We start from the raw sequence: 20,163 nt of genomic DNA, 5'->3' as shown, positions 1-20,163 counted from the left end.
CCAGGAGGAAAGCTGCTTGAGTGGTCCAGTAGGAGATTCAAGTGGGTCCTTGTTGAATCAGCTCCGCACAGAAAACAATGACTCTTAATTTCCAGAGCGAGAACACCCATACCTCACCAGGAACCCCAAGTATGCTATTGGAGGCTTGGAAAGCAGCTCCACAAGTCCCTCTCTTTTAGGTGTGCTATGAGAGGGCTTGTTGATTTTCTGACTCCACCTTCCCCCAGGCCAAGTTTCCCAGGGAATTTAGGTGAATCTGGCTTTCTCAGCAGATTTGCCACTCCTTTCTTCCCAGACTCTCCCCAAGCCAGCCGGTATGCTTCTCCAAACTCAAGAAAAGAGAAAAAGAAAAGGAAAAAAGCGGGGGGCGGGGGGGGGCACCAGAAAACTGAACCCACACTAGCCAGGCCCCCATACTGCACCCCCCACCAAATCCCTCCCACCCACAGAGTCAGTCCAAAACCAGAGGGCTAAGGCAATCCCAGAACTCTGGGAGCGCTGAACTTGGGAAAGAGAAGTCCAGGCCAGGAACACCACCACACAACTGACAGTTCTCAGGAAACACCACGGTCACCAGCCCCAAGGGGGAAGGCTCCCACCAACCCACAGCTTCCGACCTCTGTACTTGTAAGCTGCAATTCTACCTTTAGCAAGCACCACCTCCTCCACTCTCTCTCCAAATCAATGTCCACAAGCCCCCAAGAGAGCCCACTCCAGCAAGCCCCCAAGAGAGCCCACTCCAGCAAGACTCCAACCCCATTTGGCCACGTCTTCACAGGAGAGACCGTAAGGTGCACTCACTCAGACATCATCTTGCCCCCTACTCCTTTACTCTTCCAGCCTATATGTTTTGATTGGGGGGGTTAATCTATTCACATTTTTATATTACTGTAAATGCATTGTTTACTTCCACCCTTTTATTCTTTAGTTTTCAGGTGTCATATCAGATTTTCATCTGTCTTTTTACTCTTTTGGTTATCCTTTATGCTATTCTTTCTTCTATATTCCCCTCCAAAGCCTCTCTCTCCCCTGTCTTTTTCTTTCAGACTGTAAGGCATTTTTTACTATTTCCTGCAAAGGTGCATTCTTTTTGATGAGTACTTTTAGTTTCTGTTTGTTTGTGAATATTTTATACTCCCCTTCATAATTGAAGGACAATTTTGCTGGATAAAGAACTCTCAGCTGGCAGTTTATCTCTTCAAGTCTCCTAAATTGTATCATACCACTGTCTTCTCACCTCCATGGTTTCTGATGAGAAATCTATGCTAAGTCTTACTGGCTGTCCATTGTATGTAATGGTTTGCTTCTCCCTTGCTGCTCTCAGAATTTTCTCTTTATTTTTGACATTTACAATCTGGGCAGTATGTTCCTTGGAGTAGGTCTGTTTGGATTCTGATTGGAGTATGGTGCACTTCTTGGACATGTAAGTTCATTTCTTTCATGAAAGTTGGGAAATTTTCAGCTGTTATATCCTCAAATACTATTTCTGCCCCTTTTCCTTTCTCTTCTCCTTCAGGAACTCCCATGACACATCGTTTCTTGTTGTATGATGTTGGCTATTGAATGACAGCACAACAACATTGTGTTGTCATTCAACTCCCTGAGCCCCTGCATGATTTTTTCCATTCTTTCTTTAATTTCAGCGTTCTGTCTTCAGTATCACTTATTCTTTCTTCTATCACTTCAATTCTACTGTTGTATGCCTCTGATGTGTTTTTATCTCATCTATTGTTCTTTCATTCCCATGAGCTCTTTTATTTTTCTATTCAGAATTTCAAATTCTTTGTGCTTGCTCAATGTCTTCTTTTTATTTTAAAGATTTATTTTTTATTTTATTTCTCTCCCCTCCCCCTACCCCCACTGTCTGCTCTCCTGTGTCCATTCACTGTGTGGTCTTCTGTGTCTGCTTGCATTCTCAGTGGCACTAGGAATCTGTGTCTCTTTTCATTGCATTATCTTGCTGTGTCAGCCCTCCGTGTGTGTGGCGCCACTCTTGGGCAGGCTGCAATTTTTTCACATGGGGCAGCTCTCCTTGTAGGGTGCACTCCTTGTGTGTGGGGCTCCCCTACATGGGGGACACCCTGCATGGCATGGTATTCCTTATGCATGTCAGCTCCGTACATGGGTCAGCTCACCACACAGGCCAGGAGGCCCTGGATTTGAACCCTGTGCCTCCTGTATGGTAGGTGGATGCTCTATCAGGTGAGCCACAGCCACTTTGCAGTGTCTTCTTGATATCATTTATCTCTTTAGCCATATTGTCTCTCAAGTCATTAATTTGATTTTGGAAATTTGGACAAATCTCATTAACTAGTTCTCTCAAATCCCACGTCTCTTCTGAGACTTTGATATATTCCTTTTCTTGGGTCATTTCTTCCATTTTTTGATGTGGTTCACAATTTTTTGCTTATGTCTAGGCATCTGATTAGGATGTAGTTTACTCTAGATGCTCAATTACTCTTTCATAGGGATTCAGGGATGGGAGGTTGAGTGCTACCACTGCTCTTTTTTTTCTATCTGGTTTTGTCACTGTCTTTTTGGAGTGTCACTTTTCCACATGGGGGCCCGTGCCTCTCCATGCCATGTGTGGATGACTTTTTACTTTTTTTAACCACCATATGGTAAATGGGAGCTAAATTGCTTGAGCCACAGCTGCTTCCCATCACTGCTCTTTGATTCTTTGTTCAACTTGGATCATTAGGATTGCCTCTGTTAGTTGCTCAAACTGGGCTTTGGATCCAGTAATGGGTTACAGTCCTGCTTTCTAAGGCCTTTGGGAAAGAGGCTATAAAAGTCAGAAAAAATTCTCTCATTTATTTTTAATTTTCTCACTACCTTGTTCAGCCAGCAAATGGCACTCCTTGGCAGCCCTTGCAGTTCAATACCTGGTCAGAATGTGTTTGCTATAACACTTACTAGATCAATATGATCAAGTTCCTGTCTGGAGGCTACAAGCCTATAATTCAAACTTTCTCAGACCTCCAGTCATCTCTGGCAGTCCCCTCCCTTTTCCTGATAGGAAATAATTGCATTCCCCTCTGTGTCCTCAGCAATCAGTCCCAATTAATAGAGAAGGAGGTTGGGAGGATTGAATTTCTTTAGTCCTTTGCAGGTTCCCAAGACAAAAATGGCCCTACCCCACCCAACCTGGAAGGGCTAGTGGAACACAGCAGACCAATTTGTGGGTCAAAAGATGAGTCAACCTTAGACTGTGCCCCCCTCTTTCCCCCTGGGGAGGTACGTCCTCAACAATTTGTCTCAGCTAGGAGAGAGAGAGAGATTGAGAAGTTTGGTTTCTTCAGTCCTGTGCCATCTCCCAGGTCAAACAACTGCGCGCTTCCACCTAGCCTGGAAGGGCTGGTGGGACACAGCAGACCAAATTTATGTGTCAGAACCTGAGTCAGCCTTAGGCTGTGTCCCTCTCTCTCCCCTTTCCTGGGGCAGGGGATCCCTGGAGCCCCTTTTGTCTATAGCAGGCCCAGAAGCCTGAGAATTCTAAATTGTCTTTAGTGTGGGAGAGGGTGTTGGCAATAGCAGCCGCTGGTTTCAACTCACAGGTTTGCCTCAGCAATTTCCCTTCTTTGTCCCTTTCCTTCTGGGTGGTGTTCAGGCTTTGCCTGGTGCCCTAAACCCTAAAAGATCTTTTTCTAGGCCATTTCAGACTGTTCTCTAGCTATTTTTCTGGAGGATAAGAGAGTCCCATGTCTTTCTAGCACACCATCTTCCTAGAAGTTATTAATTTTTTTAATTCATAAAAATAAATAAGTCTCACACCTTCATCTTTATTTTTTTAATCTTTATTTTTTTTAATCTTTATAAAAAATAAAGGATCACAGAGATCTACTTGATATGAACACCAGTGTCCACTTTTTCACTTGTAAATATGACGTAAATTGCTTCCAATACTACCATTGTTTTTTAAGTTTTTTTAATAATGATAAATTAACTTTTCTGGCCTTAGTGTTTGGCACCTCCAGGATAGTATATTGTAATGTAAAACAGGCCCACTTTCTATAAATACTCCTGCATCATATCTGAGTGTTCTATCTCCTCCAGTAAGAGAAAGTAGCTGACTCTTTAACACCTTTCTCTTAAGAGAGGAAGTCAGGAAAAAATTACAGTATTCACCTTACAGAGTCAAACACATACTCTCGGCTCAAAAACTAAAAACCTAAAATTTAACAGGCATATTCTTCACCTTGATTCTCAATCTAAATAATCAGCAGTGCCATCCCACAGAGGCTCACCAAATGATCCAGTTTTGGTCATCTGAAGCCAAACAGAAGATGCATTTGGGGCTGGGTCTTAGAAGTGGAGCTACTGGTAGAGGAATTGTTTTGTACATGCTTACTTGAAGATAAAGGTATGATCTGATCCAAAAAACAATTCAGTGAGGCTAGAAAATAGGATGTAGGAGGAGAGATGGAGAGATAGTTTAGGTAATGGAGGCCTTGGAATTCAATGCCAAGGTATCTGGGCTTTAACCAATAGGCAAAATAAATAGGGAAACACTGAAGATTTTTGAAGAGTGTGTAATAGCATAAAAGAAATTATAATTTGTATTTTGTCATCCTGCCTAGCCTAGTCATAAGTTTCCCTTTTGAGCAACTACCCCAGTTGGTGCTGCCCTGGGCATAATCACAATTGCAAGGCAGGTACCTCTTCATGGTTTGGGATAAGAATCATCCCAAGCTACTTTGAACATCCTCCGCTACTGCTTCTATGAACAGACCCTTGCTGTTTGTGCCCTTTTGCACCACTTATTTACCAGCAGGACAGGTACTTCCATATGGCATGTATGGTGTAATAAGAACTGCCCTCAGCTTCTCCAAATGGCCCTTGCCACTTCTGCTTTTTGCGTCACATAGTTTGTTATTTCCATTCACCAGTATCCATGGGAAAGCCCTATCTCTTCCCACTGAGTCATAATAAAGGCAAGAGCCCTGTACCCATATAAGTTCTTTCTGTCTCTCCTTTTCCATGGACCCTCACAGGAGCCTAGGTTAGGTCAGCCCAGCAGGCTCTTTCACTGCCCTAGTTCTCCTCTGGGTCTTTGATCTAACAAAGCTGTACTTTGTTATATCAGAGAGAGATGACAGGCTATCCAGGTTTGCACCTCATCACGCAAAGAACTTTCACATAACATCCAAAACAGACAGTGGTTTTAAGAGAGGTATATGTTAAAAAGAGAATTAGCTTCATCATGAAAGATGACTTTGAGAAAGAGACTAGGGATAGGAAGATAAGCTAGAAGATTACTGCTACCACCTAAGGGAAGTATAGTGAACTAAGACAGAATCATAGGAAGTGGAGGGCAGGTGCAAGCATCCTTCCAGGTAGAATGGCCAACATTACTATCGTTAATGTTAGCGGCTACCAGGGACAACTGCTTTATGTGAAAACACATTTCCAAGTGCAAAAATGTTGGAACATACTGAACTCCAGGATTTTTGATCAAGGATGAATTGCTGCATGCATAAAATGGCAATCCAGAGATGCTTCCTGGGAGCAAGGAATGAAAAAAAACCTTTGCAGACAACTAAGAATAAAATCACTTCTTTTAGGGAAATTCCTCACATAGAAGACTATATTCTCTGTGTAATACAAGTAAAGAATACCAGAAAGAAGAGGCTGTGAAGAGATAAGATGAAAGATATAAGAGAAGTAGCTTGAAGGAATTAAGAGGTGTACCTGTTGAATGTTGGTCCCCCCCCCCAACATCTAGTTTTTGCTAGAATTCACTAACTCAACTTTACAATCAGGGTAATTGAAAACTGGGTCTCATGCTTTCCATGCCAAAATCTTTGCAACACCTGTTTGTGCTATTAAACACCTGAGAAGCTCTAAACAAGCAGCAAATGAACTCAGACAAAGATGGGCAGTCTAAATATAAACTCCCCTGAAAAGTAGCCATGCCTTTCATGAAGTTATGGACATCCTCTCAAAAAGCCCAAGTGTTGAACCCCTAGTGTTGAACACATTTGTTTGATTGCAGTGTTCTAGATTGATAGTTCTTAGACTTTAGCATGTCATGTATTAGGACAGTGTTCTTAAATTAATAGATTTTTTTAAAGGAAGTACTGATGACTGTAGGATGACCAAATACCTGAAAATAACTTGTTTCTCTCCCTGTTGGTAGGCTACAAAGGAAAGAATTGTATGTAAATTAGAAGGTAATGAAATGCAACCCTCTCTTTCTGCCAAATTCTGCTTTTGGTGGTCAAGAATATCCTGTTGAAGCAATGAAGTATGAAAACCAGCTTTAACCAGTTGGCCAGACATGCGCAAAAGAAACCCCACGCTGTCCTCACTTCAACTTGCTTAATTAACACAGTAAAATTCCCACCTAGGGGTGGAGTTATCCACCCCTTTTTTGATCATGCAATGTATGTGCAAGCGTGATTTCCTGAACATACTAATCATACAATTATATAACCAGCTATGTGTATTCATCCATATGCATAAAAGCTAATGCATAATCAAAGCAAATGCTAAGTAGTAACTTAGGTATTTAAGCAAGAATAAAACCGCAGCATCGGGAGATGGGTCTGAGGCACTTTGAACTGACCTTGGCTCCTTACCTCTGCAGAGGTAAAAAATGTGAGTTTGCCTAACTCTCGTGTTGGAGTTTTCTTCATGTCATCTCTGGTTATCCATAAAGGCCGTGCATTGAAGCCTAACAGTACAGTGGATTAAACTCAGGACCAAGTACATGGAAAGCAGGTGCTCAGCCACCGAACCACATCTGCTCCCTAATGGAAGAGTTGGTTTCTTCATTTGTTTCTTTGTTTGCTTTGTTTTTAAGAGGTATAGGGGATCAAACCCAGGACTCAAACATGTGAAGCAAGTAATCAACCATTTGAGTTACATCAATTCCCCTAAATTAAAAGATTTTTAAGTAAGTACACTTTTAAAAGATTTTCACCATCAATTCATTTTTTAAAAATCTTTAACAATAAAAATTAGAAATTCAAAAATTCTTTAATTTCAGAATGAAGAATAAATCTTTCAGTTGACTCAATTTACATTTACATAAATATTTTACTATATTATTTTTACTTTTCTCGATTCTCCATGGACTCTTTTCTTCATGGATCATAAGAACACTCAGAATTCAAAAACTTTATCAAATCACTATGTAAATCACTATGCAACTTAAGACACATGTTCAAAATCTCATTATAGTTCTGTTTCTCCATTAGTTAAAATGAATAAAATGGATTACATTTTCATTACACAGGGAGGTATATAAATGTGTTTTCTTGGAGAGAAAAATGAATTAGTATAAAAATGTGCCAAATTGAATCAGATGCATTTATTATTCATGAGGACAACCAAGAGTAAATAAACACGCTAATCAAAGGCTCCACGATTATCTAATAGTGGTAATTCATTATTTTAGAGCACACACTATTTTTACATGTATTGTCTCATTTATTTTTAAAATGGCCCAGTGAGATGGATAACATTGTCCCCATTTTATAGTGAGGAAACTCAGGAGAAATAATTTGTCTAATATCATTTATAAGTGACAACTCTAAATCTCAAATTCAGATATTTTGACCTAAAGACCAAAATATCTTCTCACTATTAAAACCTCCCCAGTAATTCAACATGACTGAAAAGATAAACCGAACTTAGTACAAAAGCATTTATAAAATATTTTTTAAATAAATGAAGTTTTTATTAGTTTTGTTTATGTACAATAACACAATCTAATTATTAAAATGCATTGTCAGAATGCACTAGCAAGTAATAAAGATAGAAAGATAAAAATTATTTTGAAAAGTAAAAAGGATAATTGTTTATATATAAATATATTCTTCAAAAGATAAAGTAGGAAAGAGAGGAGGAAACTAATATTTACTATCTACCATGCAAGAGGCACTTTTAGATGCAGTCTTCATGAAAACTCTATGAGAGAGATATGTCTATACCTTTTTACAGATGAGAAATCTAAGTCTCTGTTAGAGGCTTGCAATAATCAACAAGCTGTAGCTCAGTTTCCCCTGATATGCACTGGGGAAAGGCTAACCACATCCCCCATAAGCCTACGTGTCTAAGGGCATGGCACTTCCCCACAAGTTAAACAAAGAAACCACATAGAAATGGGAGTAAAGGGAAATGGAGACCTTCCCTATCTGCATATCAGAGGGAGATAAAGAAACCCTTTAATCCCTACAGATCAAAGAAACATCTGTTCCTGCAGCATTCCAAGAAAACATAACTCCCTAACCCACTATCCTATAGTCATTATCAGGGAAAATTTTCACCTCTAGGGCTTCCTATTGGTCCCTGCACCTCACTCAGACACTCAAACCCTCCCACAAACTATCATTTCCCAGCCTAGGAAATTTCTGTATAAATTCAAATCCCCCCCTTCCATGAGTGGGCTGAAGTCTCTCCTCAGACCACCACCATGCTGGGGGGGAGGGGGAGCTGAAGTCTGTTCTTCAGACCCCCTCCACTGGGAGAGCTTCTCAATAATTTTTTTCTCTGCCTGTAGTCATTTCAGTCTCCATGTCCTAGTAAGCACCATTTATCTCCAACAGCCTCCTAAGAAGACAGAGCAGAGAGCCATATCCAAAGATTTCATGGTTGGTAAGAGGGAGAAGAGTTAACACCCATGCCTTTTCTACATCACACTGCCCCCAGAGAGTTTAAAAAAAAATCCAAAACACAAAAACAAAAATTAAAAAACACACAAAAAAAATCCAAAACACAAAAACAAAACAAAACAAAACAAAACTCCCCTGAAGTGTTGAATAGCATGTCGCACCTTACGTGATTTACTTTGTGTGAATTTTTTCTTGCAGTCATTTTTTAGAAATGTTACACAGATGTACTCTAAAAGTTATTACAAGTCTCCATTTTTCAAAGGACATGACTTTGTTTTTCCTTAAAGCCTTGCTACTCAAAGCTTGTTAGAAATGCAGAATATTAAGCCCTCACCTAAGAATGGTTCGAAAATTCTTAGCCAAGGAAACTAGAAAGAGAAGAACAAAATTGAGCATTTAAAAAGACATGAAAACTTCTGGTGGAAAACATTCTAAAATATCTTGCTCATCATGGTTTACTCTAATCCACCCACAAACCTCCCCTTTCTCTCCCCTCCTCCCCCACCCATCAGACCTACCAGCTATAAAAGGCAGAAATATTGTGAACAATAGCCCAAAAACTGGAGCAATCTTCCAGACAGAGTTCTTTCTATTTTTTCCTATCTTTGCCTCTGTGTTTTATTCTACCATACCATAAGACTAGCTGTGTCTTGCAAAATCTCCTGCTCTCCACCCTAAGCACTGATGAGAAGTCCCCCACTCTACTGGGTCACTGTATTTCTGGCTCGAGAGCTGTTTAAGAAGAAGCATGTCTTATTTGAAGAATTGAGGTGATAACTTAATTTCCTAGTTCATGCTTTCTATCGCTGTTTATCTCTAGGGAAGCATGTATGCACTTGACCTGTGATTCAGATTCAGTTGTAATTTATTGATCTATGTCCCAGATAATGTTAAAATAACTTTTATAGAGCTTGCCTCATTGTGTCCATTTTTATACATAAGGAACTAGAGAGAAGGGTTAAGTAACAAATCTGGGTCAGTTAATGGTAGAGCCCTAGAACCAGGATAGAAACCAAGATTTTTATCAGGGTTAGTTTTCCTTCCCTTGCATTTTATTGTGTGTGTGTGTATACATAGATATTTTGGGTAATTTCTTGGTTAGTTTATGAGAGAAGTTATACACGATCACTCCCTTCTAGGAGTATGCACTTTAAAACACAAAATTTTGAGACAGCAAATATGTGAAAGTAAACACACTCCTCCAAGGCAGACGGAGACGTCCCACCACCCCTCTGCTCAGACAAGTCCCTGGGCCTCCCGTCCCTCAGTCCCTCAGCCCATCGCCAAGGCGCCCTCGCCGCGCTGCCTCGGGGGCGAGCAGGAAGGGCAGGGAGAGCCTTGAGGATCTTCTTCAGTCAGGAGGAGCAGGGCAGCTGCAGAGCGAGTCATGCATGACCACCGGAACACAGACCTGCCCAACACTCCCTTCCCCCATCATACCCCACCCCCAGAAAAGACCACAATACAAATAATCCCCCATCTGCCCTCTGGGTTTGTTAGCCACCACTGTCCCCGCTCCGAAAAGGTCAGCACTGGTTTCAGTTTGGCTCGCCAGAATAAATGGTTAATGACCAGATCTTGTGAAAAAATGTGGAAATTGTGTAAATTTAACTTTACAGATACTTATCACCATGTCTTATCACCAAGTAGACAATTGCTCAACACATTTGAAGGCGAAAATTGGGATTTTTAGTGAAAGAACAAATGCACCCTCCATTTCTCCTCCAGCCCCTGGGCATGGGTTGTGACTGAAAGTTATATTTGTACCCAAGCAATATTCAGAGTGATCATCTCTTTAAGTAAAAGGGGATCTGGGGTGGTAAATTTTGGATGGCAGAAAAGTGTCAGCTGCTACAATAGATAAGTGACAATAAAAATGCAGTGACTCTTCACATAGGAAAGCCCCTAACCCGTCTGTATTTAGAGTAACGGTAGTACGATGAGAATAGTTCCACTCTCTACTTTGCACCTTTGCAGAAGCCCGGGTGTTGACCTGCCCCCGCCCACACATGCAGACCCCTGGGTCTGCCCAGCATTCAGGGAAAACTGATGTTAATAAAAACCAAACCGCCTACTGATATTAATTAATTTGTCTTTCACCTATAAGATGAATGGGTTCCTGAGCATAATGATAGCAGTTAAAACGTACTGAGCACTAGTATTTAACATTTTAACTTATCTAATCCTCAAATATGTGATGTGAATATTATCAAGTATACTGTGATTATCATATTCTCCAAGTCACCCAGTTAATAAATGGCAAAGCCAAGAATCAAATACAAATAGTCTGGCTCTAAAGTCTATTCTTTAAGCTACCACGTTCTGCTTTCTCTCACCAGATATTGAAGGAGAAATAATACCATGAAATAAAAACACCAAGTAATAATAGGAGCAACTGTTCCCTCCAAAAATAGAGCTAATGTAGGAAACAGAAAAAAGACAAAAAAACTCTATGAGTTCCATTTCTAGAAACAGCGTTAATTATATAATCTGAAAAAAAATCTTTTTATGAAATTAAAACATGAAAAAATGATTTTAAAGAAACTCAATGGAACATATAGATTTAAATGTAATATTCATAGTTAAAACTCAATGAATACATCAAACAGTAGATTAGAAAGAGCTGAAGAAAAACTGATGGGACATCTAAAGAAATCCCGGAAACTGCTACATAGAGACAGAAAAAGAAAATGTGAAAAAGAGGTTGACAATGGGATCTAAGCCCCCCCTCTCAATTTAGAGGTGGAGTGGACATCACCATCCCAGGGTCCACAGGATAGAGGAATAATATATGGATTAGAGTGGACTTACTGGTATTCTACTATAGAACTATTGAGACTCTAGCAATGGAAGAAATTGTATTATTAATGTGAAGACAGTGGCCATGGGAGTTGCTGAGGGCTGGGAGAGGGAAGAAAAGGTATGCTATGGGGGCATTTTTGGGACTTGGAATTGTCCTGAATGATATCACAGGGACAGATGCAGGACATCATATATCCTGCCATAACCCACTGAATAGACTGGGGGAGAGTGTAAACTACAATGTAAACTATAATCCATGCAGTGTAGCAGTGCTCTAAAATGTATCCACCAAATGCAATGAAGTGCCACATTGATGAAATAGTTTGTTGATATGGGAGGAATGGGGGGCGGGGTGGGGAACCTTTTATATTTGTTAATGTAACATTTTTTGTGATCTATGTATCTTTAAAAAAAGACAATAAAAAATTTGCTTAAAAAAAAAGAGGCTGAGTCATGGAAAATAGAATGAGAATACTTAATGGTATTTTCAGAAAAGAATGGATGAAGTGTTGAATCCTAAAATTCAAAGTAGTTATGACCAAAAATTTTCCAATATTGAATTAAAAAAAAAATACTGAATCATCTGACTCAGGATACATAACAAATCTTAAGCATAAAAAGTGAAAGCAAATCCATATTTAGATACGCCATGTGAAATTGCAAAACACTAATGTCAAAGACAAGATCTTTTAAAAACAGTCATAGAGGGAAGTGGATGTAGCTCAAGTGGTTGAGTACCTGCTTCCCATATATGAGGTCCTGGGTTTGTACTGCCAAAAAAAAAAAAGCAGTCATAGAGAAAAGACAGATTACCTACAGGGAATAACATCTGGAATGATAGCAGAATTCTTAACAGCAATGATGGAAGCCAAAATAAATGGAATATCTTTAAAATGCAAATGGAAAACTGTCAGCTTAGATATATTTATCCAGAAAAAAAATGTTTTCACAAATGAGAAAATAGACTTTTTTTGCACAAACAAAAACTGAGAACTTTTTACTAACAAATCCAGACCTTCAGTAAACTTTTATTTTATAGTGATACCAGGGAATTAACCTAGGACCTTGTATAGAGGATGCTGGTACTCAACCACTGAGTCACATCCACTCCCCTCAATAAACTTTTGAACAATATACTTGAGAAAAGTGAAAAAGGAAAGTCACCCCAAACGGAAGTTCTAAGATTCAGGAAGAAATTGTTAACAACAACAAAAACAAATTGGTAAACATGCAGGTAAACTTTTATAAACAGTTATTTGTAATATCTTATTTGGAGAATGGTTTTAAAAGGTGATAAAATTTCATGCAATTGCTCTCATTTGGAAGCAAGAGTGATAGGAGTTAAAATTTTCTAAGGTCCTATAATTGTTTAGGCAGACTAATATTAATTAACTTTAGACTTTAAGCATGAATATTAAAATTTGAGTGGTAATCTCTAAAATATAGAAGTGGGATGTATAATTTCCAGTAAAAAAGAGATTTTAAAAAATAATCTAGAAATCTTTGTAAATCCAAAAGAAAATATAAGAACAAAAAATCATAAAAATGTAAATTTATATAATAAGATTGTAATATATCACATACATAAGCATACCATTAAATATTAAAATTTTCATTTTTAAGTCCAGTTATATGATATTTAATAAAATTCCTACCTAAAACCTAGGAAATCTGAAAAGTAGACATTAAAAGGATGAAATAGATATACCAGATGAACACTACCTAAGAGAAAGAAGACCCTAAAAGCAATGTTACTCCAGTAATAATGAGCATACCTAGGATCCAAATTGTGGGCCTTTATACCATTCCCCACCAAAAGGAGTGAGGGCTTTTGCAGGAATGGTTGATTCCAGATCTGAGGCAATGAAGGAACACAAGGAATCTAGGACATCTTATTGTTCCAAAAAAAGAGGAAGCAAAGATTAATGGGGACTTCTGGGACCATCCATGATTGCGTAGCCTTTATCAGACTTATCCTTCCACTATAAACAATCATTAAAGTTGGGCAGAGTAGATAAAAATAACTATTTGCAGACTTTGGACAAAAACAACACAGGAATATGATTTTTGAGAGAAAGGAAACACACAACCAAATTGCCATATTCCAAAGGCTGTCTCCCTGTAGTCATTTTTCCAAAGACAGGGAAATGGAGCTCAAGTAGAGAAAAACAGTCTCATTGGTCAGAGGAAACAGATATCAGAATGTGAGGCTGCTAAAGAGTCTGGGATTTATGGTCAAGTTATACCAGAGAGGAAGGTGCTGCAGAGAAGTTCCAAAAATCTGTGTAAAAATTACCCTCAGGTCCTTTGGCTAATGCTAAGCTGGTCAAGGGTAGGACAAGATTCTGAAGGGCCTAGCAGAGAACAGCCTCTGGAAAGCTGAGAGCTAAGCAGTAATATCAGAAGCTGCCCCGTGTTAGTGAGACATTGGAATTCAGACACAGACTGAATGGTAAGATTTTGGTGAACACTGAACATTGACGGTCCACTGGTAGTCCAGAAAAGCCATACCCTAGGACAGTTTCTCAGAAAGTTAATGCCCTAGTTGTAAAGGCAAAGTGGAAATAAATCCTCCCTAATAAGCCTAAAACCAAGACTCAAGAGGAATAAGGCAATCTGCTGGTAATTTAACTGTCTGACAAAACAAAAAGCACTAATTTTTAGATGAGTTCAGAGTCTCTATGATGTATCATCCACAATGTATATATAAGCAAAAATTTCTGGATATGCAAAGCAGAAAAAAGGGACCAAAAATCAAGAATAGTTAATAAAATCAGAACTAAAAATGATCTAGATATTGGAGGTAGCAGACAAGAACTCAAAATAATTAAAGTTAATGTGTTGAAAACAATAGAGTAAGAGAAGGAAATAAGAAAAGATAGATTATTTAAACAGAGTTTTAAAATTTATACACAATCTAGTGGTTATAAAAACTAATGGACATTGTCCTTCCAAGTGTGATAGAGTTGGACTCAGATGTGACTCCTCTACACATGCCTCTTCTGTCACTTTTATTTGAACCTATAGTTGGTGCAGGAGTTGGTAGGTGTACATCGCAGATACTTGGATCTCTGGGCTGTCCGTGTGCCAGCTGGGCCCTGAAGCTGAGCAGAGTTGCAACACCTACTCTCCATTTCACTGGACTCACCCAGGACATCTATCAAGGTGGTAAGGATGAACAGCCACCACACCAAGGAACCAAGAGAGTCTACAACTGCAAGCAAGAGAGATCCATCCACCAGCCATATGGGATCAAAGCCCCCTCCAAAGTAGAGGTGCAGTGGGCATCACCATGCCAGAATCCTCAGGACTGGAGAATAAAATATGGGCTAGAGTGGACTTACTGGCATTCTACTATAGACTTATTGTGATTCTATCAATGGAAGAAATCATATCACTGATATGGGGACAGGGCCTGTGGAGGTGCTGAAGGCAGGGAGAGGAAAAAGAGGTGTAGCATGGGGTACTTTCAGGACTTGGAATTGTCCTGAATAACATTGCAATGGCAGATACAGGACATTATATATCCTACCAAAATCTACAGGATTGATGGGAGAGAGTGTAAACTGCAATGTAAACTATAATCCATGCTGTGTGGCAATGCCCCAAAATGTGTTCATCAATTGCAAAGAATGTACCACACTAATGAAAAAAGTTGTTAATGTGGGGAAAAGGGGGAGGTGTGGGAAGTGGGGCACATGGAAATCCCTTATATTTTTTCACATTACATTTTATGTAATCTAAATATAATTTAAAAATAAATTAAAAATTTTAGGAAGAAACTAACCAACACAGGATACATAAAAAAAAAAAAACAGATCTTATGACAATGGAAGTCGCAATGCAAAAAAAATTTTTTGGCTTTGTTTTTGGGGAGGTTTTGGATTACAGAAAAGTTACAACTATGGCAGGGGAGGACCACTGGTGCAGGGTATCAATGCAGGGGGGATGTGTGAGGAAGGATGCACCTAGGGTATGCCTCTATGGAATATGAATGTGTTCATGTGGCCATGTTATCTCAGTGGGTGGAGACCCATGCAAAAATGAAAATATTAATTTCCCATCCTGGGGAGTCCTGCTACATTCTCTAATAGAGTGGCAAAAATCTCTAGAATACATAGACAGTGACTATCAAAAGAGGACAGACCAACAAGGTTAATGTTTATACTTGTGAAGCTTGTTCTTGCAAAATTGAAACAGCCTAGTAATATATATTGCCTAAGAATTACCTTCCGAAAACCTCCTTATTACTCAAATATGGGCTCTGTCTAAGCCAAACTCAGTATAAAAGCTCACTACCTCTCCCTCCCCCTCCCTGGTGTGAGACCTTACTTTCAGGCATGAGCCTCCCTGGCTCTGAGGAATTACCAAATGCCAACTAGTGATGCATTTGGGAAAAAGACCTTGCCTCCCTGTGTGGGAAATGATTCCCAGGGATGGGCCTCCCTGGCACCAAGGGATTGTTACCAAGTGCCAATTTGGAAAAAGACCTAGACCAAAAGGGGGAAATATTAGATGCAAATGAGTTTTTACAGCTTAGAGATTCCAAAGTGAGTTAGGAGGTCACTCCAGAAGTTACGTTTATGCATATCTCAGGGGGATCCCACTGACTGCCTCAGTAAATGATGCCTCAATCTGGGGTGCTTCTGAGGACTCTAGAGACATCTGGACAATATAGGCAGGGCAAACAACCCCAGGAAATCGGCACCCCATCAGTAGACCTTACCTTGGAATATATGATAACCTATCTCTCCAATGTATTAGACTTAGACTCATTCATAATTTTCCTACACATGGTTCTTCTGCCCCTTTTATTTGAACCTATAATTAGCACTATACTCATTAAATACATGTACAAGAGACTTAAATCTTCTATCTGTTCGTATGCTGGTTGAGTGTTGACTCTCAGTAGAGTTGCAGTGAAAATCTACTCTCCAGTTCATTGGACTTGCCCAGGACAACTAACAAAAGGATGATGATGAACAAAACCCATCCAAAAACAAGGCGTTTCTACACCTGCAAGCAAGACAGTTCCATCCATCTGCTCATGGGATCTAAGCCGCCTCTCAATCAGAAGCAGAGTGGGCACTGCCATCCCCAAATCCTCAAGATCAAGGAATGAACACACATAAGGAGAGATTGCAAATATGGACCAAAGTAGACTCATTATTATTCTAGTAATGCAAGAACTTACAACATCGCTATAAAGGTGGTGGTCCCCAGAGGTTCTGAGTGGAGGGAGAGGGAAGAATAGGTTTAACATGGGGTATTTGGGAGACATTGAATTGTGCTGCATGACATTTCAGTGACAGATACAGGCCTTTAGACATTTTGTCAAAGCCTATAAAATTGTGTGGGGTAAAGTGTATTCCATAATGTAAACTATAGAACATGATTAGTAACAATGCTTCAATATGTGTCCATCAATTGTAACAAACGTGCCACACAATGAAAGATATTGTTAATGGGGGAAAGTGTGAGAAGGGGAGGAGGTGGGGTATATGGGAATTCCCTATATTTTTATATAACTTTTATGTAATTTAAAACTTCTTTAAGAACAAAGGAAAAAGGTGACTATTTAAATTAAGAGACAGTAAAAATATGAGTAGTTACCAGCAATCAGGAGGGGAAGGGGAAGGATGAATAGGTGAATGCAGGGGACTTTCAGGGCCACAAAACCATTCTTTATGGTACTATGATGGTGGACACATGGCATTATGCTTTTGTCAAAACCCACAGAACTATAGAGCACAAAGAATGAAACCTAGTATAAAGTTTGGACTTTAGTTAATAATAACATATCAATGATGGTTCTTTAATTGTAACAAATGTACTACAGCAATACAAGATGTTAATAATAAGGGAAACTGGGAGAGGAAATTTTTGTATTTTCTGCTGAATTTCTCTGTAAACCTAAAACGGCTCTAAAACAGTCTATTAATTTAAAAAAAATAAAGAAAAAAGGCAAAAAGCTATAGTTTATAAAAAATTTAAAAAGGCAAAAAGCTATAGTTTCTTTATAAAAAGTATGTCTAAAAAAATAAAGTATTTTGCAGAAAACTTAAAAATAAAGAGACAATGACATGATAGACAAATGCTAACCAGAGAAAGAATGGACTGGTCAGCCACAGAGGTACACTGCCCAGATCTCCCTTTAAGAAAGAATTTGCCATTCACATACAAAGAGTACAGGTCTTCAGCTGTTAACATCTTCAGGAACCACTTCAGCTTTTGAAATTAGACCATGTTCTTCCCAGGCAGCCCCCAGTGAGTAAGCTTGGCGTGGTACATTTCTGCACATGAGACTCGCCTAATGAGCAATCTTTTCTTCAAATCCCCAATTGGTTTTACAAGACTTTGACAACAATATCTTGTCATTTGAGGCTTTCCCTTCCCTCTGCTGCTTTCTCACCCTATCACACATTTCACTGCTATAACCCCTCTCCTCCAATTAAATTTTATCAATCCTAATTTCAGTTCAGTCTCTGCTTCCCAGAGGGCCTAGTCAACACACATTACCCAGTCTCTTTTCTGATTTAGCAGGTCTAGAGTGGATTTGGGAAATCTATATAACTTTTTTATTTCTCCACATGACTCTAATGTTCAACCACATTTAACACCCTCACAGTGGGAAATTTTAATACATTTATTTCCTGTACAATATAATTTAGCATTTTAAACTATCTTGAAGTCTTCACTCTGGTGTCATTTGACATGGCTGTTTTAAAGTACAAAGTTAAATGTAAAACCACATGTGCTTTGCTTTTTTATTTTCAGTGATATTTAAGTAGGTCCAAGGACCTCAAGGAATCCTAAGCACAAGAGATATGATGAAAACTACAAGAAAGGACATTATAATGAAGTTGCTCAAAGTCAGTGGTAAGGAGAAAATCCTAAAAGTAGCCTAACTGTCAAGCTTGTCCAAATCAGGCATGAATGAAAAATTAATAAAAGATCATGAACAGAGTTATGATGTCTATTGTGCACATTGTTTGGTAATATATCTATACTGTGAAACTTAATGAATTGATGTTTGGCCAAATCAAAGTGGTATTAAAATGATTTGGTCAAAATTTCATATGCCAAGTGTCATTATATTAGCTTCACATCCCAAGAAACTAAAAATCACCTTAAGGTTAAAACCTAGAAAAGTAAAATAAGATAAAAATAGGTGTAGATATCTGAAATTAATGGCAAAATGGAAGAATGAGTGAATTTTGTTTTAGTTACTATCATGATGAAAAGTAATTATGTTTTTCCTGCCATGAAGCAAACAGAACCACAATTTATTTTTCATAATATAAAAAGATTATTTATATCCACATTCCCAATATTTTACTGCACAAAAAAAAAATGGAATGGAAGAATATGTCATTTCCATGGCCAACTCCTTAGCACACAGTCAATACATATTTGTTATTTAATATATACAGCACAATAGAATGTACATCATAAAAATACACATTTCTAAATTGCCACATCTGCAAAACTGTTAGGCATTAGGTATCAATTTATCTACAGAGGCAAAACAAGTTCAAATGTTGCTAACATCCTAACAGATGTGTTCATGCTTTCTCTTTCTCTGTTGCTCAAACAAGACAGAAAATAAAAATTCAGTTTTTATTAAATAGTACATGTCTTGTTATCTAACGTTGTATTAGCTAACTGGTTGATCTAAAAGGGTTAACTGGGAATCCTATTACTATTAAGATAACAACTGAATAAAATCCAGTTCTTCATTGTAAGTAAAGGCACACAAACACTATTGAACAGAATGTATGCTAATGGAATTTAACATATCTATCAACAACAACAAAAAATGCATAAACCCTTTGACCTGACAATTACATTAAAGAAACTATCCTACAGAGATACTCAGAAAAATACAAAGAGAAACAACCCTAAGAAACATTATATGTGGCATTGTTTATAATGGCAAAACAAACAAAACTTTTACCTAAATGTTTATCACTAGAGATATAATTAAATTATGAACAGGCATACAATAGAATCCATTCAGCCATTAAAAAGAATGAGGTAGGTCTAATTGGGCTGATAAGAAAACATCTCCAAGGCATATTATATTATTAGCCTTGTATAAATATAGAACAGTGTTTATGGTATGTTCCCATTTGTGTCTTGGCAAAGATAGGTGTATGTGTATAGACATATAAATGCACACATATACCTATAGGCCTATATATATGTCATATAGCATATGGTAATTTTCTGGAAAGATATAGAACAGTTGATTTTTCCTTCTGTAGACTTATTTCTTGAGGAAACTTGGTTTCTTTTGCTTTTTGCACTGTGCCATTTGAATATCTTACCATGAGCATGTGCCTTCTTTGTAATTATAACATCCGTTCTTCAAGCTAGTGGCAGCCAAGATTCTAAAATTCCACTTGTATAAGAATATGAATGCAAATACACTAGAGGGTCTTTGTCTTCTAGAACCTCTGAAAAATTCTAATTTCAAAGAGTCTTCCATTCTAGAACTGTGCTATTTCTTGATTCATTTGTCCTGGTGCTCGATTCCAATAACTTATCAGGTATGGAGACCCATCAGTTCATTTTGTAGCACTGGAGTTGTCTTTGCCTTATTTGTAGTATCATAGAGTGGATTATTCTTCTCTGTGTAGCTAGCATAGGGTTGCATTTCATCCTAAGAAAGAACTCAAAGTCTAAATCAACTCAAAAAAGCCACAAATTATTACAAAAACTATCTTTTTCTAGTAGGTGC

At 38.4% G+C, this 20,163-nt stretch overlaps 1 protein-coding gene across 1 annotated transcript in view; it reads right to left on the bottom strand.

Annotated features, from left to right (window-relative positions):
• Window positions 1-18,685: 18,685 nt before the first annotated feature.
• CD200R1 (CD200 receptor 1) overlaps window positions 18,686-20,163 on the bottom strand; it is a 45,266-nt gene continuing 43,788 nt past the window's right edge. The window contains exon 8 of the mRNA XM_058295847.1: window positions 18,686-20,085. Within this exon, the coding sequence (XP_058151830.1) occupies window positions 19,969-20,085 (117 nt within the window). The 3' untranslated portion in view covers window positions 18,686-19,968. The remainder of the gene's footprint in view (window positions 20,086-20,163) is intronic.

The sequence above is a fragment of the Dasypus novemcinctus genome, chromosome 4 (genome assembly GCF_030445035.2).
Source record: "Dasypus novemcinctus isolate mDasNov1 chromosome 4, mDasNov1.1.hap2, whole genome shotgun sequence".
Taxonomy (NCBI): Eukaryota; Metazoa; Chordata; class Mammalia; order Cingulata; family Dasypodidae; genus Dasypus; species Dasypus novemcinctus.
The sequence above is the reverse complement of the archived record's forward strand: the minus strand, read 5'-3'. Positions and strand labels throughout refer to the sequence as shown.